The 26,500-nt window shown below is 40.1% G+C and overlaps 1 protein-coding gene across 3 annotated transcripts in view; it reads left to right on the top strand.

The window, feature by feature from the left end:
* The window catches only part of grid2 (glutamate receptor, ionotropic, delta 2), a 652,613-nt gene that overhangs the window by 428,920 nt on the left and 197,193 nt on the right, over positions 1-26,500 (top strand). For all 3 annotated transcript variants that reach the window (XR_001858518.2, XM_017712845.2, XM_017712844.2), the window contains exons 7-8: positions 3,060-3,221; positions 11,603-11,722. Coding sequence is in view for 2 of the 3 variants with exons in the window: in XM_017712845.2 (XP_017568334.1) it covers positions 3,060-3,221; positions 11,603-11,722 (282 nt within the window). In the remaining variant the exon portion in view is untranslated. The remainder of the gene's footprint in view (positions 1-3,059; positions 3,222-11,602; positions 11,723-26,500) is intronic.

Below are 26,500 nucleotides of genomic sequence, written 5' to 3' on the forward strand. Positions count from 1 at the left end.
TGCAGCACTGAAGATGGTCAGTACCATTGATTTTCTTTGTGATCCAGTAATAAATAATACGACAGGTGGTGTCCTGATACTATTACCAATGCCAAGACTTTTAAAATGTGCACAGAAAAGTAAAACCAAGTAAAAAAAAATAATAATAAAGTAGAAAATGCAGATATTGGTAATAATCTTGAGTATTTGAAAGACTTTACATTAACCCAAAGTCTTTATATTATCCTGTCTTGTCTAAGCCCATGTGTGCATATGTGTTAAAGTGATTTGTTTGGGAAAAGGCTTGGTGTAGATATTTTAAAATTTGATGCAAAAGCAAATGTCACAATTATGAGGTACCATATAATTTAAAATGTCAGTGATCAAGTATCAGTTCTTCAACATCTGCTCATCCTTAAACTAGAAATGTACTTCACACAAGTATACAAATGCTTTGAGCTATGCAAACATGATTTCATGCATTGCTGCATTCTAAAATGTGTGGCGCCACTATTCATAATGCAAGTGCAAGCTGCATTCTGAGCATGGCAGCAAGGTGCACTATAGCTACCCTTGTGGCAGATTAGCAGTTTGACAAGAACTAGTTCGCTTACATAAATATATAATTGATTATCATCATCTCTTCATTCCAATGGAAGAAGTAAAGTAGAATGCACTCCTTTGCTGTCGGCATGTTTAGTTGTAGAGTCTATTGGAATGACAGTAAAGCCCATTTAGAGATGCTCTCTGTGTCCTCTGTCGCCCCTTAGAGTATTTCAGCTGCCACGGTAACATTAGAATGCTCATGCTATTATAAATACCTAGGCTAACGGCGTGACTCTTTTCTCTGGAGCCTTTAGGATACTGAGGACGTTTGATTTTTTTCTGCTAATGACACAGTTTCTGAATAATGATGTTGCATTTATTTTCATATGTGAAGAATGTGAACTAACAGATCCGCCAAATTATAGATTTTCATTCAGTTTGTATCACAAACTGCCATTCTGAACAAGAAAACACATGAATAGGAATGTAAGTCCTAAACGTCAGTCGCTCTTTGTCATTGCTTTGATTATACAAATTAGTAATAATCGATTATTGATACAAATTTAGCTGTGAATGAGCTCACACAGTGTATGTTTTCTATAATTATAGAAAACATGTTCTCTCACAGAAAGCTCTGATTCCACAAGCTGAAATGTGATGTGCACAAAGACACAGTTGAAAATGCCCATCTTGCCATTGATTTCAACAAAAGCAATGCATTAACAGACAACAGGCACCAACAAATGTCAGAGTTCCACAGGTAGGTATAATTTAATGTTTTCACATTAACAGTAGAATAAAATAAAATAAACACACTTCTGACCAGATTGCTTGAGAGTATGTCTTGGGCACCGTCCCCATTTTGAACCACTTGTACTACACCCTTGAAATAAAGGCTCCTAAAAGAAGAAGGAAAAACTTGTGCAACTGTTGAACTCCATGTAGTGTCAACTCGCTTCATCTCCAACTAAAGACACTGCATGCTTTCTCTGTGAGATAAACGCCAGCGAGAATTGGGAGAAAATGCAGAAGAAGGCCGAAATAATGACGGTGCCAGTTCCGTAACAGAGAGGATTCCCTGTCTGGGCCTCTTTCTTCGAGTTGTTGCTCTTTTTTTCAGTTCTCTTTCCAGATGGTTCTCTGAGGCCCCGTAAAGGCGGCAGGAGAAGGTCCTTGTGGTGTAAATACAAACAGCGTGTCCCTGCTGAAGTCTGGAGATTGCATGGCCTTTTTTTTTTTCCTCCGGAACCTTTAAAAGAGGAGTCCTTTGTTGAGTCCCATTAGAATAGAGCGTGCCATGCTTGCTGTACCTAGGTCACCTTGTTCTGAGCGAGGATAAACATTAAAGTGCCTACATTAGCCTTGTAGATACTGTAATTGCTTGCTTTAGTCGGCTCCACGTCTGTGCACAATAATTGGCAGTTCGGTTCTGCTGCTGTGCGGAGCACATACTGTTACTGTCTCCATGTGTGTAGCGACAAACAAGAGGCTTCTACTGCAGCTCATCACATGACATTGCAACAGCTGTGGTATATGCATTGTCTCAGCAGTGGCAGTGACTGCGTGTGTAAATTGCCATTATGGGCTGTGCGTTCTTGACCGTTAGGGCAGCCAAATGCTGATGTCGAGAGGTTTTTCCTCAATTACTTGTCACCCTGGCCGGGATGGATAGGCCTACATAGAGCACAGACGTGCACTCGCACGTGCACGCTCACTACAGTGTCAAGTGTGCAAAAGCTTTGTGGGTTAATAAACAACAGGAGAAACCTAATGGCCACTCCACTCTATTTATTACGGCCTCATTAAAATGGAGACAACACTCGGGCGAGATCAGAGCAGCGCAATCGATCAGAGCGGAATTAACTCCCCTTTTCTTTCCAACACCACGTGGTCTATAGTGTGTGTGCGTGCGTGCGTGCGCGAGTGTGTCTGTGTGTGTGTGTGTGTGTGTGTGTGTGTGTGTGTGTGTGTGTGTGTGTGTGTATAGAGTGGATCTGTAGCAGAGCATGTTTTAATGATCAAATTCTCATTCCAGGTCCCCCTACTTGGCCCTCCACCTCCTGCATTTGCCTTATATTATGCCTACTGTCAAGCTTAAAAGAAAAGGAAACATGAAAAAAGACCAGAAAAGGCAAACGAGCTCCAGCCGCGGCTAACTAAACACCATGAATAATAGTTTATGCCCTGCTGGAAGCTCAAACCTTTGTGCAAACAGCACTAAGCTCAAGAACATCAAATGCCAGGTGTTAGGTGCAACTTTCCTATTGTTGTTCAAAGAACCGTCGCCCACTTCTGCTACCACTGCGTTATCATCAGCTCTCACAGCTGTGCCATACTGCCAAGCGCTAAAAGGAAAGATGGCGTGCACCTGCTATTCATAATACTGTACAGAAAAAAAAGCTCTACTACTGTATCCAGGCAGTGAGACATAAATCTTTTTTTCATTCTGGTAAGGGGATGATTAATTGAGCATCACTGGCTCTTCTCGCTCATCCGTCACCTGGTTCCTCTCTATCTCTCTCTCTTCTGGTCAGATCACCAACCGCTACATCTACGACACGGTGCTTTTGCTGGCCAACACCTTCCACAGAAAGCTGGAGGACCGCAAATGGCACAGCATGGCCAGCCTGTCCTGCATCCGCAAAGGCTCCAAGCCCTGGCAGGGAGGCCGCTCTATGCTGGAGACTGTCAAGAAGGTAAGGAGACTTACTGCCTGGAAAAAGCCTCATGTTTTCTTTTGAAATATGAACTTTCTTGTTTTTTTTTTTCTTTTTTTTCGTTTTTCTTAACAGTGGTAGCTTGACAAAAATGCAGATGTACACAGTTGTCCATTTACCCGAAATGTAGTAGATTTTTTTGTGTCCAGAGTTTACTTCTTGCACCGAAGGCACACTGAAATGACCACCCGTTAGCATTGTGCATACTGTTCCTGTTTTAAGCTTGCCGATTAATTTTTATAAGTAACAGTGTGTGTGTAATACTGTCTTCAAAATCATGTAACGGATTCTGCTGCTTTGAGGGAAGCATATCAAATCAAATCAAATCAAATTTATTTGTAGCGCTTTTTACAACGGATGTTGTCACAAAGCAGCTTTACAGAATTTCAGAAAAGACAAAGTTTTAACAGGATTGTAAGAATGTACAGAAACCCCCCGGTGGGCAAGCCAGGGGCAACAGTGGCAAGGAGAACCTCCATCAGAGCTGAGGAAGAAACCTTGGGAGGAACCAGGCTCACCAGGGGGGACCCATCCTCCTCTGGTCAAACTACCTACAAGTGATTAAACTACTAATATTAATAGCAGTAATATTGGTATTAGGAATAACTAGGATGAGAACATCATAGACAGCATACAGTTTGCATGATGCTCATCAATGACCATAAGCTTCCATTGCTTTTTAACTGCATTAGCCTGGTAACTCCAGTGCAGAAATACAGAAGCAAACTTCAGACACCAAACATGACTCAGCTTATTGACTACATATGGGAAAAATGAAGAATCGTGTGAATTTTATTTTTTACCTATTCCTTTTTTTTTGTTAAAAAACGTATTTGTACAGGTATGGTTAATAAATATGTTACTTAAATGTGGGGTATATTTTGCAACGCTTAGTTTCATGTTAATCAAAATATTTTCTTAAGTATGAGGAGCAGCGGAGTGTACCTATATTCCCAGGTGTCCACCTCAGCTTTCAGTTATATGACTGTTATATATTCACAAACCTTATAAAAATATAAAAAAATAAAATAATATGTTATGCTGTTTTTCATGTTAGAACATGTTAGATGTTATTTTCGTATTTGTGCAAATTATAAGCAAAGTTAATCATCTGTAAAAAAGTGTCTTTGCGTATTACATGAATAATATGAAAAAAGGAATAAATATGTTCATATTGTTTTAGATTTGTTTTAGTTTATTTTTTACTTTATTTAAAAGTAAAAAAATGCTCACATGTAACTTAAAAGTCACAGTATGCAGTTGTGAAAGTAATGTCTAGTAGACAGTAATTTACTGTAATTTTACACTAAATAATTTGTAGAGTACTTCCTACAGGGTGAGCTCAGCATGGATGACACTCTGAAGCAGAATCAAGATAATAAATGTGGTATACATGAGATAAGAAAAATGAACTAATTATATATCAACATTATATGCAAATTTCCAAAATTATCCAAAATTATACACTCACCCATCCAAATCATTGAATTCTGGTGTTCCAGTCACTTCCATGGCCACAGGTGTATAAAGCCGAGCCCCTAGGCCTGCAGACTGCTTCTACAGACATTAGTGAAAGAATGGGTCGCTCTCAGGAGCTCAGTGAGTTCCAGCGTGGTGCCGTGATCGGACGCCACCTGTGCAGCAAGTCCAGTCGTGAAATCTCCCCACTACTAAATATTCCACAGTCCACTGTCAGTGGGATTATAACAAAGTGGAAGCGATTGGGAACGACAGCAGCTCAGCCACGAAGTGGTCAGCCACGTAAAATGACAGAGCGGGGTCAGCAGATGCTGAGGGGCATAGTGCGCAGGGGTCACCAACTTTCTGCAGAGTCAATCACTACAGACCTCCAAACTTCATGTGGAGAACAGCGTAGAGAGCTTCATGGAATGGGTTTCCATGGCCAAGCAGCTGCATCCAAGCCTTACATCATCAAGCGCAACGCAAAGCTCATCTCACAGCTTTAACACAGCTGTATGTTGGATTACTGCATAGCTACTAACTACCTTTCAAAACAAACAAAAATAATCCGTGACTTCATGGCTACTGCTGTGAAGGCTACGTAGGCTACTTCACCCAATCTGACCATGCATTAGAGTAGAAAGAAATATCTATTTACCTGTGTATGTCATGTATATTTGAAGACATTATTTCCTCCAGCACATAACCCTACATGCACTTAAACATGAGTGCAGTGTTAAAGGCTAAAGCAAGGCTAAAGGTGTGTCAGTCAAGGCTGTCTTCCATCTTTTAGTGACCGTCAAATCTGTGCCCTCTCCATATTTTTAGTGCTTAAGATTCTCTCTGTCATGAGTAACTTCACAGGTACATTCTCCTCTTCAAACATCTCTAAAACTCTGCCATGTCTTCAGCTTCTTATTATTGATTATATGATTAAATTATCATGAGGAAAGTTACAGTTGCATAACTTTATCCAGTGCTTTAGAGATTGTTTATGGGACATTATTTTAGGGAAAATTGATGATTAAGGGAAATGTAAGGTAGTATGATGAATTCATTAAGCAACCCCTTAAGTACCATCCTAGAGTTTTTTTTGTTGCAACACACATGCTTAGGAAATATTTAAGGGTAATCTTCAATTTCAGGTGTTTCCTATAACTGGGCCCGGGATAATTCCTGATGGGCCGCATTGTGTGTAGGCCGCTGAGAGAGTAAGAAAGATAGAAATGCACGGTCATTTGTAATGTAGTCCTATATCAATATAAATGGAGACAAGTGCCATGTACTGGGTGAATACTGGAGTACGCATATCTAGACACGTTAGTGGTTCACTGCATTCTTAGAGTGTGTCAGTCTTGGAAATGCCACTGCCCCCAGGAAAAAAAAATATATAAAAAATACAACAATAACTGAGAAACTCACACTGTGAAGTGGCTAGAGAGAGAGATGGAGAAAAACTCGAAAAAGCGTAAGGGGGGAGGGGGGTTGATAAAACACAACGTTTCTTAAACAAGAAGAGAAGAATTGAAAGCATGCGATTTGTCTGGATATCAGTTGGCCAGTTCATTGAGTCTGTTTGTACACAAAGACTTCAGATAGGTGTTTTGGGGAGCTTGTGGGGAGCTGGATTTAGCTCCCAGTCCAGCCCTGTTAGAGTCACCTTTTATTTTAAGGCAGATTCGACCTCCTGTAAAACAAACCTCTCACCTGTAATTGTGATCAGTGAAAATGCCCAAAACTTTTGACAGGAAAGGTGCACTTGTTCATGAGAGCAGTGGAGAGAGAGTGTGTGTACATGTGAGTTGGCACGTCTCTTGTTTGTGTGTCTGAGTGTGTGTACTTGTTCCCGAAAGAGTCTTTCTGTGTATTCGTTCACCTGCAGGGTTGTGATAGACAGCTTGATTCTCTTCAGGGCCGACCCTCTTCCTCCCCCGCTGCCTCCGTGCTTTGCCTTTTTTTTTTCGGCTGTCCTGCCCTCTGTGGTGCTTGGGAACAGCAGGGCTTGGGGGGGGGTTGGCGTTTGTGTTACAGGGCCAGAGGCTGGGTGTGGGCTAGTGCTCTTTGTGCTTTTTGAAGAATGGCCTTACCCTCAGGGTGCTGTAGCATATCTGAATGCACATGTATCAGCACAGTCCTGTCATCCACCAGCAGAGATATGACCATGCTGTGTGTTCTTTCCTGTGTGTATGAATTCAGACCAGTAAGTGTACTCAAGCACTGCAGCTGTGAGTGTATGAATCTGCGCAGTCCACAGATTCAAGGTCTTCATATAATAATTCAGTGTTAGACTGCCTACATGGGAATTTAATAACACATGGATAAGCACTGAGTAATGTATTTAAAAAGGACATGAGCTCTTAGTAACATTTACGTCCATATTCACAAGATGACATGAGAGCTTTAATGGAATTTTATGGCCTTGGACTAAAGAGCCCCAAAGATATTCCGTTTGGTATCCCAGAGGAATAAAGAAACTAGAAAATATTCAAATTTAAGAATCTTGAATCAGAATTTTTACTGTTTCTCTTTATAAATAATTGTTTACTGATTACCAAAATAATTAACAATTAATGTAATAGTTGAGAGCTAAATGATTCATATGTCCAGTTCCTGTCACCACCAGTATGAACAATTATGAGTCAGTAAGTTTATTTTAGAACAGAGTACTTAACATGAAATTACTCTGAATCATTTTGTTTATGCCTTAAAAATTGAAATACACACACATTTTGAAAAATTGCTAATTCTCCGTTAAGTCAAAGTGCTTCATTGCCATGTCAGTTGCTGTAATGTGGAGCTATGGGTGGACAATTTGACAATATATTATCATAATGATAGATTGTTATTGCATGAATCATAAAAAAGACTATTTATAAATAGTCTGTACACAACAACTGTTGCATAGTAACTGCTTACACTTGGTAACATGGAGCTGATTGAATCGCAACATTTTATGCCATTATTTCATTTGGTTAATTATTGTTTTGAGTTGTTTCTCCTGTTTTTTCTTAAGTAGCTCATAATAGCTTGCTGTTGAAGGAAAAAAAATCATTATACTTTTAGATATTCATAGAATTTTTTAAATGCTGCACTGCTGTTTTTTTGGCACACTTTTTTTGTTCCAACTCCTCAAGTCCACCTATGTCCACCTCAGCTTTTTATATCAGTCTGTTATATGACTGTTATATATTCACAGACCTTATAAAAATATTAAAAATCTATCTAAAATAATATAATGTTATGCTGTTTTTCATGTTAGAACATGTTAGATGTTATTTTCATATTTGTGCAAATTATAAGCAAAGTTAATCAAAAAAGTGTCTTTGCGTATTACATGAATAATATGAAAAAAGGAAAAAATATGTTCATATTGTTTTAGATTTGTTTTAGTCTATTTTTTACTTTATTTAAAAGTTAAAAAAATGCTCATATGAAACTTAAGTCACAGTATGCAGTTGTTATTTCACTGTTTTTTTACTGGGTAAGTAAATTGCTGTGAAAGTAATGTCTAATAGACAGTAATTTACTGTAATTTTACACTAAATAATTTGTAGAGTACTTCCTACAGGGTGAGCTCAGCATGGATGACACTCTGAAGCAGAATCAAGAGATAAGAAGAATGAACTAAATATATAAACACTATATTTCCAAAAGTATTCACTCACCCATCCAAATCATTGAATTCAGGTGTTCAAATCACTTCCATGGCCACAGGTGTATAAAGCCGAGCCCCTAGGCCTGCAGACTGCTTCTACAGACATTAGTGAAAGAATGGGTCGCTCTCAGGAGCTCAGTGAGTTCCAGCGTGGTGCCGTGATCGGACGCCACCTGTGCAGCAAGTCCAGTCGTGAAATTTCCTCACTACTAAATATTCCACAGTCAACTGTCAGTGGGATTATAACAAAGTGGAAGCGATTGGGAACGACAGCAACTCAGCCACGAAGTGGTCGGCCACGTAAAATGACAGAGCGGGGTCAGCGGATGCTGAGGGGCAAAGTGCGCAGAGGTCACCAACTTTCTGCAGAGTCAATCACTACAGACCTCCAAACTTCATGTGGCCTTCAGATTAGCTCAAGAACAGCGCAGAGAGCTTCATGGAATGGGTTTCCATGGCTGAGCAGCTGCACCCAAGCCTTGCATCATCAAGCGCAGTGCAAAGCGTGGAATGCAGTGGTGTAAAGCGCCGCCACTGGACTCTAGAGCAGTGGAGACGTGTTCTCTGGAGTGACCAATCACGCTGCTCTGTCTGGCAATCCAAGACCAAGAGATTTTGGACAGTTTTGAGTGTGAACAGTTTGGTGACGGCCCCTTCCTGTTCCAACATGACTGCGCACCAGTGCACAAAGCAAGGTCCATGAAGACGTGGATGAGCCAGTTTGAGCGAGTGGAAGAACTTGACTGGCCTGCACAGAGTCCTGACCACAACCTAATAGAACACCTTTGGGATGAATTAGAGCAGAGACTGTGAGCCAGGCCTTCTCGTCCAACATCAGTGTCCTCACAAATGCGCTTTTGAAAGAATGGTCAAAAATTCAGTTGAACACAGTCCTAACCCTTGTGGAAAGCCTCCCCAGGAGAGTTGAAGTTGTTATAGCTGCAAAGGGTGGGGCGACATCATATTAAACCCTGTGGATTAAGAATGGGATTTCACTTAAGTTCATATGCATGTGAAGGCAGACAACCGAATATTTTTGCATAACATATATTTCCAAAAGTATTCGCTTGTCTATATATATAAATTGCCCTGCGATGGACTGGCGACTTGTCCAGGGTGTATCCTGCCTTCTGCCAAATGACTGCTGGGATAGGCTCCAGCACCCCGCTCTAATCCCACTCCCCAATCCCCCCACCGTCCCCCTCCCCAGACCCTGAGGGAGAAGCGGCTTAGAAAATGTGTGTGTGTGTGTGTGTGTGTGTGTGTGTGTGTGTTTGTGTATAAACTGCTAAAAACAAACAATTCAGTATGTAACAGGATTACACTATATGACTAAAGGTGTCCAGACACTTATCTTACTTAGTAAATTCAGCTACTTTAAGGTGCATCTGTTGTTTACACCTGCTCAAGTGTGTACACGGCTGGTATAATCTCCACAGAAAAGCACTGCCCACAGAGCAGGACGCACACATGAGCCTGAGTGTCGCCGTGCCCAGTTAACACAGGTCTCCGAAGCAGTAGAGCTGCATTCTCTGGAGTGAAGGAGCTCCATCCAAAATCTTTGGGATTTAGCTTCATCCATATGTGATCCATAACTGATATACGCCTGCATACAATCAAATCCTTAAACCAATTTTTTGTTCAAAGCCTTGTCAGAAGAATAGAGGCAGCAAATATGGGCAAGCTCTGTTCATAGCCTTAAAATTTCCATTAGCAATGTGACAAGAAAAGCAGCATTACATCAAACAGTCGACTCATAACATGGGCTGTGCGGGGGGAATGTTTTCATACGGATTTTCCTTGCGTCAATACAATGTTATTTATGTCATCTTCTCATACTGACATAAATCGTTCATATTTATTTACGTACTGCTTTCTGAAAACGTTGTTCGGTCCTTTTACCCATAGGTAGCTCTTAAAGATTTGTTTGTCATCATTGATTGAGTAGAAATTACAGTTGAGGAGGTCTATTTTAAGCTTTCCTTCCACTCAGAACTACTTTAAAGAGCTATAAAGAGGTATATAGATTCTATCAGACCAGAGCATTGCCTGAGCATTTTACTGTACACTGACCGGATAATGGGCTCCTATTTTGTCTCTCCTGGGATGTGTCCATTGGAATGTTGCTCTACAGCTTAATTAGAGGAAGTTTGTGTTTATTGGTTTTTCAATACAGCAGTTGGTGAACTCATTTGGAAAGCACTCGTCAGCTTTTATAATTGGCTGTCTAATTAATTCTGTCAGGCCCGACATTGGCATGCTACATTCACTACAACTACGGCAGTTTCAGCTGAGGCTGGTGGTGAGCGTGCCGCCGCGTTAAGATATTACAGGAAAGGTGTAAGAGGATTTAGAGCAGCAGAACAGAAATAGGCTCCGGGTTTCTGTGCTTTTGTTTCAGACAGACGGAGATGAGAGAGCAGGAACTGAATGCAGTCTCTTCTGAGACTGACAGCATCTGCTTGTTGTGTGAAATGCAGTATTGTTGTAATAATAACTATGAAGTCAGTGATCAAATCTTTATCATACAGGCCTGTGGAAGAGTTTGAACACCCCCAGTCAAATTACACATTTTGTTTTCAAAGTGAACAGAAGTTAACACATCCTTTACAGGATGCTTGGTATGTTTTCTTAACAAAATTTCAAGTTATTTGCTGAGTTTAACATATATATATATATTTTTTTTTAATGTGTTCTCTTTAGAGGAAACAATTCATTTCAGTTTGGCTGGTTGGTAGCTGTGTTTCTGTATTATACCATATAATGAAAACCCAATTTCCCTTGCTTTTTTGAAAAAGAAAAGTTTGATGTAGTATGCATTAAAGAAAAAAAACATTATTTTTGGAAACTAACATGTATTTAAACTAACATGGTCCATATATGGTGTTAAGCCATGAAAACAGCCTGTTTTATATTCATCATGGTGGTGATATCATCTCCACCACCCTCTCACACCGAAGTTATCCATAGGATTTTAATCCAAACTTTACAGTTCCACATTTGGTCTCATTGTTTTTGAATGGACAAAGCACGTTAGCCAATCAGAACAGGGGTAGTTTGTATATATTGATAAGATTTAAAGGCGTGGTAACAGAAAATGTTAGTGTGTATATATACAGAAAATTAGTGTGTATATATATTTTTTTTTTCCTTGTTTTTTGTTTTTAATCAAAGATCAAGTGAGGCAATATGAAAGAGAAAGAAAAGTTTGCACCTAATGGACAGAATTGTTTGCACTTTTCAGGGAGGTGTGAGTGGTCTGACAAGTCTGCTGGAGTTCAGCGATAATGGCACCAACCCCAACATCTTCTTTGAGATCCTGGGGACGAACTACGGAGAGGACCGTGGCCGTGGGGTCAGCAGGGTAAGCGTCACCTTAGTCACCTTTCAGGCATTTCACAAGTTCCTATTGGATTCTTCCTAAAACTTCTTCAGCTCTCTTCCTGAAGGTAGACGTGGTCGTGCCATTCATTTAAAGAACAAAGGTCTTTAATTGATAATCACAGCAGTGTAATTACATCTGCCTCCCTCTGAGGGACACGTCCCATTGGTGCGGGTTGTTTATATAGCTGTTTTTTTCCTCCTCTGTTGTGTATTTGTCTTGTATATGGAGAAGTCAGGTGGCAGTTGAGAAAGAGTAGCATGAGCCTCGTTCCTCAGTGATCCGCGAGATAATTAACCTATTCTGTCCGCTGCTTTCCGTTAATTGCTTTAGGCATATTTCTGTGTATTTGCTCGGTCACATATCGCTTCTCATCTGTCTGCGTCTTCCCTGCGGAACGCAGACCAATTCTTCACAATAGAGCGGCTCCCGCAGATGTGCAGTATATGGCATATGAAAGTTGTCTCCATGGAAGTTTGTCCAGAACAAAGCGTATGATGTTGACATCAGGACTCATTAAAAGATTGTGTTTTAGACCCTGTTCAATCTAGTTTGATTGATGAGCTGATGGCCAGGAACCTGACTGAACTGCACCACATAAAGTGTATGTCACTGTCAGAAGTTGCCTAGGAGGCCAAACAAAGACTATTCATGGGCTGAATATAGCAGCGCTGGTTAAGACCAGGGGGACAAGTTTGAAGCATGATGCCTCCCAGGTTAGGAGCTAAATGACAATAGCATGTCTCTGCTTATTAACCCTTAGTAATTGCAGTTATCGCCAGTGATAACAAAAGCATGGTGAGATTCAGTATACATGTTTTCTCACTCACAGTTGCTTGAAACAAGTGGATCAATTCCATTGAAAGTACATTTTATATAGATTCAATCAAAACCTCATTTGTGCAGATTACATTACATTACATTACATTACATTACAGATGAAGAGATACAGTGCTGTGCAAAAGTCAGGGACCAACCTTCCATACAATGGACTGACCACCCCAGAGTCCAAATCTCAACATCGCTGAACGTGTTTTGCGATTTTAAGAAGCAGAAAAGTCAACCAGCTATGACTTTGGAGGTGTGGATGAGTATTGCTGCAGATTTCTTTGAAAAACTGAAAGCAAGTCACTCAAAAAGAATGGCAACTGTAATGAAGGTGAAGGTGGACACACTAAATACTGAACATTTAGAAATTGCATTTAGTGGTTAAGACTTCTGTGTAATTTTCCGTTGTATATCTTTCCTGCTTAACTTGTATTTAATAGTTTTTGAGTGGAAATGAAATAAATGGAAGATAGTATCTGACTTTTACACAGAACTGCGTTTTATTATGATCTGAATTTAATGAAAAGTTATTATTGTCTGCGCTGCCTTGTTTTGTGTGGAAATCATCCTCTGGCATGTTTTTTGTTATTGCTCGCCACCAGAACAAACAGAGAAAGCCAATAGACTCTTGATACAGAGGCGTCGTAATTAAATGTGATGTAATTACAACATTACATTTAAATTGTAGAGCAAAAGGAAAGTAATAATTCTCGACTTGATAAGGATTAGAATCCATCCAGATATGGAAGTTCTGAATTCTGTACGGTTTGAAACATACTGTTTCTCTTCTTTCCCTTCAGCACTGATTTTTTAGGTTTACTGATTTCTACCTTACACTGGCTGGTGCTGTGATGCCTCTTGCTGTTATGGGTCAAATCACAGGGGGATCACTTCTGCCACCACACTCCAATACCACAGTGTCAGCATCCCATATATTACTCTCCCTGTGTTTCTTCTGCTATGAGGGAGAAATGAATTGGCCATTTAATTCTGATCGTTTGGACAAGGTAAAAGCAATGATGAAGGTGAATGAGCTGCTGATGGTCAGGGTTTCTTTGAGAAGCCTTCAGTGCATACTGATGCCTCTGTCCACAGGCAGACTGGGAGCAAAAATCGCCTTATGGCAGTTCATGGCAGTTATTAGTAAACAATTGCATATCAAACAGCTTATGAATGAACTAATGATTGTAATAATGATAATATAACAGCAACTAGCACCTTCATACATTAAAATGCAGCTCAAAGTGCTTTACAATTACAAAGGCAATTGAAGGCGGGCAAACAGAGAGAAGGTAAACTGAGAAGGTAAAAACATTTGAAAAGGAAAGAAAACTACATGTAATAAATACATAAATTAGTACCTCTAAAAATAGTAACAATAAAAAAAGGTATGACATATAAGATGATAATGAATGGGACGTTGTTATCTCAAAATCATGTCATATTTTGCATTTATTTTGTACCCAGTGTTTTGTTTTGTTTTTTATTTGACATAAAATGCCGTAATTCACTTTATACAGTGAGATTCACTTGCACTGCAGGTAGCTGAGAAAATAGCAGTGTTATCTTACTCTGGCAAACGATTACTAGCTGACCGAAAAGGTCAGTTAATTTGGAATACATTGTGGCATCTGCCAGTGAAGCTTTTTTCTCTTAATATTGTAGCCTTTATTATTTTTATTCATGCTTTCTGTCCGTCTGAAAGTAACTACTTTGCCAACACTGGAGATTGACAAATGAAGATTCGATGGATAGTGTGCTTAGCCAATCACATTCCTAGAAAAGGTTAGGAGAGATCATGTATTGGGAGCCTAGTGGTCTGTGTATGTTTTTATGGGCTGGAGGGGGATAGAAGAAAACACAATTTAGGGAAAAAAAGATAATAAATAGCAGATCCTCTGTGGCCCACATAGACTAGAACAGAGCCACCAGGAATATGTTCAAATGCCCTGATAGCAAGTCTACAAAAATAGGGGCACATATTAATTTTAATGGCCATTTTTAGTTCTTATTCATTTGTGAAACTGAACATGTGCTTTATGTTGCTGCATCTCTCAAGGGGACTACACGATCAGGATGCCATACAAAAAGCTGACATGCAGAGATAAGAGATCAGACAGGTCTGATAGGTAGTGGTCAACGTGAGGGTCAGTGAGTGGCCTTGGGGGTGGGCCACGTCTCGCTAGTGACCTCCAATTGGCCGAACAGTCTTGTTCTCCAGGGAGCTCTCAGCCTCCCAATCTACCATAACCCAGGCTACCACTGCACTCAAATTAAATTGTCAGATCTCATTAGAGATAATAGTCTCCAACAAAAACAGAAGCATGCCATGCTTCCAAAAGATGAAATGAATCTTTAAAGTACAAAGTAATTACATTAAGTAAGATTTCTTAATCAGGGAAGATAATTGCTTTTGAAAGAATCAAATACTTGTTGCGCTGCTCCCTACTTGCCAATGCACCGGGACAAAACAACAGTTGGGTGACGAGGGAGACGGGACACGATTGGCGCGTTTTCAGTTTGTCGGATTAGTGCGGTTTAGTAGGCGCTGAGGATCAAGAGCTTTTTTCTTGCTCTGTGATGAGTGATTTGATGACAAGCTTTGTGTGACAGTTACAAGCCCCTGTTAGTCATATCTCTGATGTAATTATTCTCAGGCGTTCCTCACAGTGTGAGCTTTGAGAGATTGGCCTTGGTTGCTCTGAGACTGTCCCATACATTTATCATGAGTAGAGATGTTTCTACTCTTGTTGACCTGAAAACAAAGTGAAAGCATGCAAATTAACTATAAATTAAGTGTAAATCCATTAAACCGTCCCTGGATAAAGACCATCCGTGCAACAACAAGAATGCCTCCTAATGTTTTGCAAGTTTCTAAAATACGCACAATAGATGAAGCTGACAAGGACAAATGTAATGTGAGTCTAGCTGGGCAAGATATTCCTTTAATGCCGGAACAAAAAACACATTTTTTCTGTCTTTTAATCAAATCAAATCATCTCTTTTTCTTAGAATTACACGCTTACAGTGAATCCAACAATAAAGGCAGTACGGTGCTTCTTTTATACAGTGATAGGCAACACGGTACCACATATTAAAAAAAAAAACGACAGTTCCTCACGCTGATCTATTTTACCTGACAACGTGGACGTTCACACGTACCAAATACTCTGGGGGCAAATATTAACGAGTTAATTGAATGAGTTAGCTTTTAAATGGCTGGCTTTAAAAAGATTGTGCTGAGATGCTCGTGACTTTAACTGACTCGCAACGTAAGACTTGTGAAATTTCAGCACACACACAAAAAAGTGCCTAAATTTGGACCACCAACCTTTTGTTTCCAACCTGACGTGTGTCTTTGTCTGTCAGTTTTGTTACAGTCATGAGAAGTCTTTGTTGCATTGTTGTTCTTCCGCAGCTCGCACAGGCACCAGATTCAATATGGCATTAAATAATGAGCCTTTCATTATAAAAAACCTTCATTCTGATGGACAAAATGAAGTGTTACTATAATAAATGCAGTGTTAGAAGGAATGAGGCAAAACAACGTCGCACTTAGCTAGCCTGTAGTTTGGATAGCAGGTATAATAGCAAGCACAATTGCTAATTGCTAATAGCCATTTTATTGCTAAATTATGATCTTGTCAGCTCATCTGGCTGAGGTTTTAGTACGTTTAAGGGTGCATTCCTTTAAACCTTACTAAGACTTGAGCTGAATTAACCATTAGGCTATCCAGCTAGAATATTGGCTGTACAAACTACAGACTAACAAACACTGAGGTGTTTCAAGTTGATTTGTCTTGTTCCTTTAAACTCAACTCTAAACACATCTCTTTTATTCTTTCTTTTTTTCTGTAATGAAAGGCTCCTTATTTGAAGCCCTGTCAAACCTGACAGGTTATTAGTAGGGTTTACTTTTATACAATGCAGCCACCCCCTGCTGTAAAATCCGGCATAGACCATCATGAATTCCATGCTTGTCTAAGCTGTTTTGTGCTGGTTTAGTGCAGGTTGACCAGCATCCAAAAACACAGCATATGCTGGTTTTGCTGGTGACTAGCTGTGCTGGTCTGCGCTCTTTTTTCTTTTTTCTTCTGACAAGGCCTGCGGCTCATAAGTCTAAATCAAATTCTCTACTAAAACTCGAGGCCCAACTTGCACTTGAATGAAGGGATGGGAAAGTGCACTTGTATAAAACTGCTCCTTTTAAGCCGACCATTCGTTTCTAAAAGCCATCTCAATGGGAATGTTATACAATGAGACTGTTATGCTCAGGTAGTATTTTTCTACATTATTGCCACATTTCATGTACTTAGTAAGACCTTTCACTTTGCTTTTGTTCTAAACAGTGCTCAGGCAGGGGTTAGGCCAGAGGAGTAATTGACACCAAGGTGACCCCTCAACTGTCAGTACCACTTACAGCCAGCCTCAACAGTCACCACAGCCATGCAAATGGCTACACTCCCTCCCTACTTCCTTCTGAGTCATCCTCTTTAAATCTCTTACACATCTACTAGTCATCCACTTCCATACGCATACTCATACACACGGGCACACGTACCACACATATCTCCTTATTCATAGTAATGGTCTGAGGCAATCTGTCATAATTACTATTACCTCCATGCACGAATTGGTTTTCCGCTTCATTAATTCCTTAGGCTACAAGCATCTCACTAGCCTATAGATCAGCACATCTGAAAAGCCTCACCGTGCACACGGCTCTGCCGTGTAATTGCTTGATTAGCCACAGAGGCTAATCATTCCTGCTGGGATAAAACACATTTGTGTGTTTTTCAGCCTTGTTGAAATTGTATTTGAGAGCACATAGGCCAGTCATTACATGGGTTGAAAGCAACAGAAAGATAGAAGCATGAGAATAACATGCTGTGTAGCAATGATGGGGCAAATCGAGAGATTTGGAAGCGATAAGCTCCCCGGTTCCCCACTGCAGAGTCGTACTTAGACATTTGCAACGCGCTAAACATGTCGTATTAATGAAGAACGCACCGCGTTAAAGCTATATTTAACCTGTCAGCCTGTTTTTCACTCTCTTCGTCAATCTGTCTGATTCATCTAAAGCAAAAAGTTGATTACAATAGACAGTAAAATGGATGGATTACAGTTGGAATGGTCATGATTTCGGTCTTCTTTGTGCTCTGTATGTGGTTTTTGTTGGTTATCCCCAGGACCTATGTCTGCTTAGAGTTAGCAGATACTTAACTCAGTCTAAAAATGATTGTTTGAGGTGTAACCAGTTTTGCTTAAACCTGAACTTTGTAAACATTAATGTTATAACTAGCCTACGTTTGAACTTACACACTGCTGCTGCACCCACCCCCTGTTGCCTACAGTTTTAAGAGAAGTCAGTGGACTGAGGCAGCTTCCTATTGGCTTCTATTTGAAGTATATTTTGAGTCATTGGGTTTTTTGTGCCTTGAAATGGACTGGAGAACTTTCCCAGGTCACTGCAGGGATAGGCTCCAGAGTGTGTGTGTGTGTGCATGTGTGCGTGTGTGTGCGTGTGTGTGCGTGTGTGTGCGTGTAGGTTTTCTGTTCTTTCCTAAGTACAGGGAAAAGTATTGAAGTGATTGTCTCTGATACTCAACTGTACAGCACAGATGCAGCAGATAGAGATTAGATGCCAGATTTATTAAACATTTGCAGTGCTGCTAATGCAGTTCTCACAGCTCATTTAGCAGTGTATGTGCAGAAGCTTTTTGGTGTATGCTCACGAGGTCGCCACTGAGCTGCAAGTTTTAGCAGCTTCATGAATATGCATAGGAGTGGCACTGTTAAGGAGGGTGTGGGGAGGCTGTGCAAGTTAAACAACATGGAATAATTAACTAATGCGAACTGACAGGACAAAATGCTGTGTTTTTTACTGCCAAAGAAAAGGAGGTATAATTGCACTGAAAATGGACTAAAAGCAAGCCTCTCTTCTCAACTCTTCTCTTCAAAAAGTGTGTGGTTCTACTACTTTCCCACTTTTTTTCGTCCATTTATGTGTTTCTTTTGTTGTTTCCATATTTAAACAGTGTGCAAACTGAAAATAATTGAGAATGCATGCCAGTGCCCTAAAATGTTTTTAAAATCACTTTTAGAAAATGCAAAAAATGCCACTGAATATTCGCCTTTTTTTCCTTTAACCTGTGAAGTTTCCTCATTGACGGCGTTTTTTAAAATCAAGCGAGAATGATCATTTCAGTGAGGCACTATGTGATTTTTAGGCTATACGTATGAAAATAAAGCCGCTTTGTAAGAAGCAAGGCTCCTTTGCAGACCTGAGGTGCTAATCCTGGCTGTAGTCTTAGATTCTGAGCTGTTTTTTCCTGCATGTAAACACAGTCACTGAAGTAGCTTTTTTATCAGTCAAGCTTTGTCCTCTTTTCTTTTTTCTTGGAGCGATGCAGAGACTTGTTTATACGCTTGTTATGCGCAGAGTTGATTAGTACCATTCTTTTCTTACTGAGCTTTCTAAGAAAATAGTAAGAAGTTCAATTTAAGCGCTTTATATACATCACTTTGCTAAAGGAAACAGTCCGTTCTGTACAGCCACTCGGATCCTAAGAAAAATAAAAAGGAGCTCGTATCAGCCCTGCTTTGAGAGACCTGAAACGGCTGCCTTTGTCCTTTAGGGTGCATTTTGGAGTTCTCGTTTTTAAAGCTCTACATGGACTAGAACCTGCTTGTATGCGTAGATGTGCAGATAATGGCCTTCTGCCAGTGCCTGCCATAAAATGCAGAAAATGTGGGGAGACATATTTCTTTTATTATGTTTCTATACTGCGTAACTTAATTATTAGACAGTTGAGCTCAATACATACGTATCTCTTTAATTTCATTTTTAATTAAAATTCTGTTTTTATGCTTATCTTTATAATTTGATCTAGGTCATTGCTTCTTTTTATTTTAAATACTTAGCTTTATTTATTTTTATCCCTTTATATTGCTGTTAACAGGCAGTGTAGTAACTATAACAATAGTATAAAATCAAACTCAGGCTTAATTTATCAGCTGTCAGTAATTCACTCTGAGCTGCACCGGTATGGAAAGTGATTATCATTATTAAAGTTCAAGCATGCAATGCTTCTTCTTCTTCTTCTTCTTCTTCTTCTTCTTCTTCTTCTCCTCCTAAAAATGTGCTATGGAGAAGAAACTGTAAGTCCTAGAGACAAAAAACCTGGTGAGTAGGTGTAGTTCGTGTGCATCCCGCCAGGGAAAAAAATGACCCCGATTGGCCAAGGGGTGGGGGGGTGGGGGGGGGGTGGGGGGGGGGTGGGGGGGTGGGGGTGCTATAGAGCAGCAAAACACGTTTTGCTTCATAACTCCTACACCAAGATATGCAGAGTCAAAATTCTTTTTTTGTCTGATTCCTTGGATCAAGCCAAACAACTTTGCCATTTGCACCTTTTAGCTCTGCCCACTTGAATTTTTTGCTAATTTGCATAATATGCAAAACCTATTTTTCTGAACTAGTTCAAGGGTTTTCAGGCAATCCTCATGTGTCTGATGTCAAAATGTTCAGCAGAGTCTGAACCTCAAAAACTATTAACAATATGTTGACTTTTGTAAACAGGATGGCTGCCACATGCTAATTAACCCTTCTGACATGGTTCATGATTCATTTAAAGCTCTATATGTGGGGAATGCTTCTACCTTCTAGGATTGAAACTTGACTTGCCCATTCAGGACCAGATTCTCTGGTACCCTATCAATTTTGTTGGGCATATGTCATTAGGGGGTGGTGCAATTTCCAATGAACTGTTTCTCAGCATCCGTGCATTCGATTGAGCTGAAACTTGGCATGTAGCCACAATATTTTCTCCCCATGATTTTGTTTTGTGTGTGAGATAGCAAGACAAAATTTAGATTTAATGGTTTTTGGATGACGTCATGTAAATGCCTTTAATCTTCTCAATGATGTTGCATTTCTTTTGATATGCGAAGAACATGATCTGCCACGGCTGAACTTTCCTTTTTAAACAGAACAACAAATACAAATATATCAGAAAATTTGATTGTTATTGTGATTATATAATTTATCAGCAGTGATCTCAGTTCTGTTTTAGCGCAAATTTATATTAGCCAGTTTGCGTGTGACGCCGTTTGGTGGTCATCGAGTATCCGTGGAGGCGTCTGCGGCTTCTGTGCTCGCGGAATTTTAGCATGTGCGGCATGTTTTTTTGTACGCTCCTCACTAAATCTTGCCCTAGGTGCCAAACCTCTGGAGTATTCCTCTAAAATCCTCTCGCTCCAGTGTAAGTTTGAGCAGCTTTCTCGTTGCGGTTTTTGAAGCGTTGTTCAGTGGGATTTTTTTAAACCGTCATTTTTAACAGGAGGACTCTACTTTGAATAAAGGCCGAATGCTAATGGATCGTGCGCTGACTGAGTGAAGATTGTAGGAACGCGTGTATTAAATATGTGAAAACTGTACAGTGGAAAGGATATCCCCTTGGGTACGGCTTCCTATTTCCCCCCAATTTTCCATTCCATTAGGTAGATTCAGATGTTCTTTTAGAAGAGCTGTCTCTGCCTGCAGGGATAGAGCGAGGAGAGAAGGGGAGGGGGGGGGGGAGAAGGAGAGAGAGAGAGAGAGAGAGAGAGAGAGACTCATTGATTTGTCCTGCTTCAGAGCTCCACTCTTTTTGCACGTCTCGCTCGGACTACTCCCAGTAGATTGGCGACGTGTTAAATGTCCTGGGCTTCTCGTTCATGGCTGCAGCCACTCTGCAATTTTCCCTGGGTCAGGAAGACGTTTTCCTCCGGACTTTAGACCCACACGTTATTATAATATTGTTAAAGGGTGGACGTGATTGAATAGATATGAAGGAGATGACGGAAAAGGAACGCCAAATTTATGGCCGTCGTATTTTCCTTGTTTCGCTCGCCGCCTTCACTCGTCGTTACCATTTTTGCTGGTCGAACCTTTAAAGTGGTCTGTGACTTTTCTCCAAGGCCCACGAAACGTGTTGTCACACTCTTTGCTTCAATCTCAGCTCGGACCCTGCTTAAAGGAGTCTATAAATTAGCCTGCTTACAGGACATTCAAGCTGATAAGTAAAACCAAACGTTGATGGCTCTGAGAGGACATGAAGGAGGAACCCATCGTGAGAAAAGCTCCACAGTGGTGACTTTATGGAAGGGAAGGGTGTTGTAATGGAATGGTATTGTAATTTAACGAAATACAGTGCAGTGCAAAAGTCACATTTTCACCCTTCTTTTATTTCATTTCCATTCAAAATGGCTATTAAGATGGCATGAAACATTTTTAGGAGAGGTGTGTGAGGAAAACGGATAATCCATTTGCAAAAATGGATTAAAAATTTTAAAGAGGGAAGTCAAAGGACAGTAAATGAAATGCAGAAGGTTTTCAAAAGCCATGACATAGCCATGCAATAAACGTCATCGCAGGTGGCATATTCTCTCGCAAGCTCATGACGGAGTCTGTTTTTAAAAAGCAAGTCACTGTAGTGAGGGAGTAGAGAAGCATCTGTGATTTTTAAGCTATGCCTAAACGATAATGTTGTCTAAGCGAAGGCGAAAAAGGCTAAATTTAACCTTGTGATGTTACCGTTACCTTTACTGCCATTTCAGATGCCCTAATGCTAAATATCATGACAGCTTATTTTACACACACTAAATTATATCTGACATTATGACATATGTCATGACAGTTAATGGTAATAGTTACAACACTGTTACAGTAATAAACAAACAGCTTTCAGGTTCTTTGTTTCTGTCTCTGATCTCATTTTAGTGTATTCTATTTATTGTATTTGTTGCTTTATATGATGTTTTATTCTTGTTATTTTATTGACTTTTGGATGTATTGCTTCATTTTAAACTTGTAAAGCACTTTGGTCAGCTTCGTTGTTTTTAATTGTGTTCTAGAAGTAAAATTGACATTGACATTGGCATTGCCAGCATATGACGTCTGCCGTGACATGGCTTATTTACGTTAATATTATGTAGGAAGGTTCAAGTCAAATGTTACCAAAAAGCTTTGAACGTTTAGCTGATGTGAGTCTGAAAGGATACGTAGCTGTTCAGAAGCTTTTACTGTGAAAAGGAAAAGACAAAAATATGAAAATCAAAGAAGCTGCTGGTGTTCTCAGATCATTGGACTGACCACCCCAGAGTCCAGACCTCAACATCACTGAATGTGTTTGTGATCACTTAGATTGTGAAAAGATGAAAATGCAACCAGCGTCTAAGACTGAACTTTGGATGTGTGGAAAAACTGAAAGCAAGTTTCTTGAAAAGAGTGAAAGGGGTCCTCAGGCATAGTTGCTTATGTTATATTTAGCTCTTATTACATTTCATTTGCACTGTTTTGCCTGTTTTACCTGCTTTGATTGGAAATTAAATAAACGAAGGGTGGTCTCTGACTGAATAAAAATGTCTACTGGGTGGATCTTGTGCCTGGATCATCACCAAGTTAATCATTATCAGTTCCTCAGTGGACAGTGGGGCCCCTGTGTTGATAATTAACTCACAAACTCCAGAGTGTACAGGACCCATTGGTGGACACACCTGAATAGATACATGTTTTTAGATAAGATTTTTAATCTTAAAGACGTTTTGATCTTGACGCGTGCCTAATAACCCTATCCTACCTAATACATTATATTAAACACAACATATTAATTTACTAAAATCTGCCCCAGAGTAGCGGAGATGTGGGAGGAGTAAAGTGCTGGAACTTTCTGTGTTTCTGTGTTTTCTGTCACTGCACAAAAGAATGTGCCGTGATAGGCTCTGAGCAAGCATATGTACACATTCATAGCAGAATGAATGTTTTCGTGCTTTTTTTCATTCGTTTCATACTCTTGAAAGAATGTAAAGAGTGGCAGGGGATAACATTACATAACATGCTAAACAATGCCAAACCTCAGGCTTGAGTATTGGTCAGCAGAGGGATAGACTGTTTCAGAGAGGCCCAAACAGTAGGCCCTGGCACACTTAGCATGCTGAACTAAAATGTCCAGAAAATGGTCCGTATCAACAGTCATGACTTGTCCGAGACAGGAGATTGAAGGAAGATCCAACCCAAATCTAAGTCAACACACTGTAGCATTCACTGCATCAATTTTTCAAATTCTCATTAGGTAGGTCAGCCATTGAGTGTCTCACCTTTACACAAGATCAGACTTTCCTATTATTATTCCTCTACTGACAAATACCGTCTCCAGCCTCATGTTTGTCGTCATTTGGGGCAATGTTGCTTTCCACTATTCTCACTTTTTTCAATCAGCATGGGAAGAATGCAAGTGGCAGATACAAATGTTTCTGAGTATCTCTGGTCAAATCTTTTTTTTTTTCGTGGCGTGTGCAGTAAATGACCTTGAAACTCATTGTCATAGTAGCTCTGGTTGAATCCATTATCTTTACCTTTTCACAGTCTCAGTATGTAAGTCTGTCATTGTGTAAATCAGCTTTATATGACTTATGACTCATATAAAGCTTATATGTCTTACCTGTTACCTATTCCTCATCTGAGACAAACTGTCTACAGTCTCCTTTATCCGTGTTTACTGTCAGCAGCTGATGCCAATGTACATCAATAAAAATACCTATTCTAAAAAAGAAAAACATCCATCCATCCATTATCTAAGCCGCTTCTCTGTCAGGGTCGCGGGGGATGCTGGAGCCTATCCCAGCAGTCTTTGGGCGGAAGGCAGGATACACCCTGGACAGGTCGCCAGTCCATCGCGGGGCAGACAGACAGTCACTCACACCAAGGGGCAATTTAGCATGTCCAATTGGCCTGACTGCATGTCTTTGGATTGTGGGAGGAAACCGGAGAACCCGGAGGAAACCCACACAGACACGGGGAGAACATGCAGACTCCACACAGAGAGGACCCCGGTCACCCGGCCGGGGAATCGAACCCAGACCCTCCTCGCTGTGAGGCGACAGCGCTACCCACCACGCCACCGTGCCGCCCAAAAGAAAAACACTCTTGGATAAATGTAACAGCAATTTTGGAACATTTAGAACATCACATCTCAGGCAGCATCAACAGACAGGCATGTGTGGCATGTCTTGTATGTCTTCAGTTTATTAGTTGACTGATTAAAAGATAAACTGTCAATGTCAGGGCCAGCAACTAAAATTGGATAGCATTATTTTTAAATCCGTGTTATTTCTCATTATTACTAAGTGGATAACGTGAGCTCTGAGTTCAGAGATGAGAATGAAAATGTTAGAATACACAGACCATATTGGACTTTTAGAAAGTCATTTAATTAAAACGTAATGAAGTAATATGTGTATTGACACCTTTTCACACATACATTAAGTGATTACAGACACAGATGTCAGTGCAGTTATGAAACACAGACATACCCAGACGTACAGTGGGAGGTGATAAATATTCATCTTGCATTAGATGGCCATTTCTTGTCCTTTTCTCAAAATCACATCAGGCAAAGAACTCCAGTCATTTGGATTCAAGGTCTTGCTCAGGTTGGAACTAAGCTGCTTATAAATTGGTCAGTGCCAGCTGACTCATTCTACATTCATCAGTGGAAGATGCGTGTTTTGAATTAGAGATACTGGATGAATGTCCTAACCGTTTAAGCCCATTTGTGAAAACATCATGTCTAGACCAACTTCGGCTTCTTGGAAAGGAATCCGTTTTCTCATTTTTGCTCCTGAATAAATTGGCAATTTATTATACTGTAGAGTTTACTCTACAGTAAACTCACGTGACCCAGTCAAAGGGGAGACTAAGTTCAAATCATTTATTTCTCAGCATTGGGAAAAAGAGGGAGACGTGCATTTCGCTGAAAATATCTACATGTAATGTTAGGCTATGTTCACATTACATCGGCCTGGTCCTAGATTGGACACGTATCTGATTTGTGGCCATGCGACCTTAATATGAACGCTCAGATGCTGTTTTCCGCGTGCACCATCACTCAGCGTTTCCATGGCAGCAGCGCTGAACGGAATTAAAGCCTGTAAATGGTGGAAAAGCAACACATCTCACCATTTTTGCCTTCGTTTCACACTAATAATGAATTGCTGAGAGCTGTTCTGAGTTGATTATCTTGGCGGTGAAGATTCAATCTGCTTGTTTGTTTGCTGTTCATTCATGTGACATTACTGATTATGATGTACGCATAAGGGCCATTTCAGGACACCGGTTCATTCACAATAATGAGAGATTTTACTCACTTCCCTAAACGAGTGTGAACCATCATGTTAGAGAGATCAGATCTGATCAAAACATGTGAATATAGATTTTTCAGCATTTAGTGTGTCCACTCTACAATTATTCTAGCTTCCATGCTTTTCCATGGGGGTTTATTTCAGCTTTTCAAGGTGATATTTGTCCTCACTTCCAAAGTTTAGGCTTAGAAGTTTTTTGCGACCCAAGTAATCCCAAAGAAATTCAGTGATGTTGAGGCCTGGACTCTGAGGTGGTCAGTCCATTTGTTTGATTGACATTCTTTTGTTGTTGTTTTTGTCCTTTTCTCAGTAATGGCTTCAGTGAAGGGTCCCAGTTCATTACATAAAGACTAACATGGACACACTACTCTTGTTTTAATTCAGTTTAGAGGTGAGCGATGTGGCAGTATGCTATTACTACTTTGATAACTTATGTCACGATACACTCAATACGCTTATTGTCTGTACTTCTAAATCACTAAACAACCACAAATAAAAGGCTGGGGTTGTTTACAAGCTCTTCATAATTACAATCCTAGGGCCTACAACCAGTATGCAGAACCTTTTTCATAGCCTTTTTAAAGCAATTGTTTGGTGACAAATCAATATTACACACTGTTCTACTGACATCAGATGTGGACAGTCCATTTTTAGCTCTGGAGCTATGAAGCTAACATTGATAGAAACACTTCATTGATGGAAGTCAATAGTCACCCAAATGTTTTTCTGTAAACACATCCCCAACGCAGGCAA

The sequence above is a fragment of the Pygocentrus nattereri genome, chromosome 28 (genome assembly GCF_015220715.1).
Source record: "Pygocentrus nattereri isolate fPygNat1 chromosome 28, fPygNat1.pri, whole genome shotgun sequence".
Taxonomy (NCBI): Eukaryota; Metazoa; Chordata; class Actinopteri; order Characiformes; family Serrasalmidae; genus Pygocentrus; species Pygocentrus nattereri.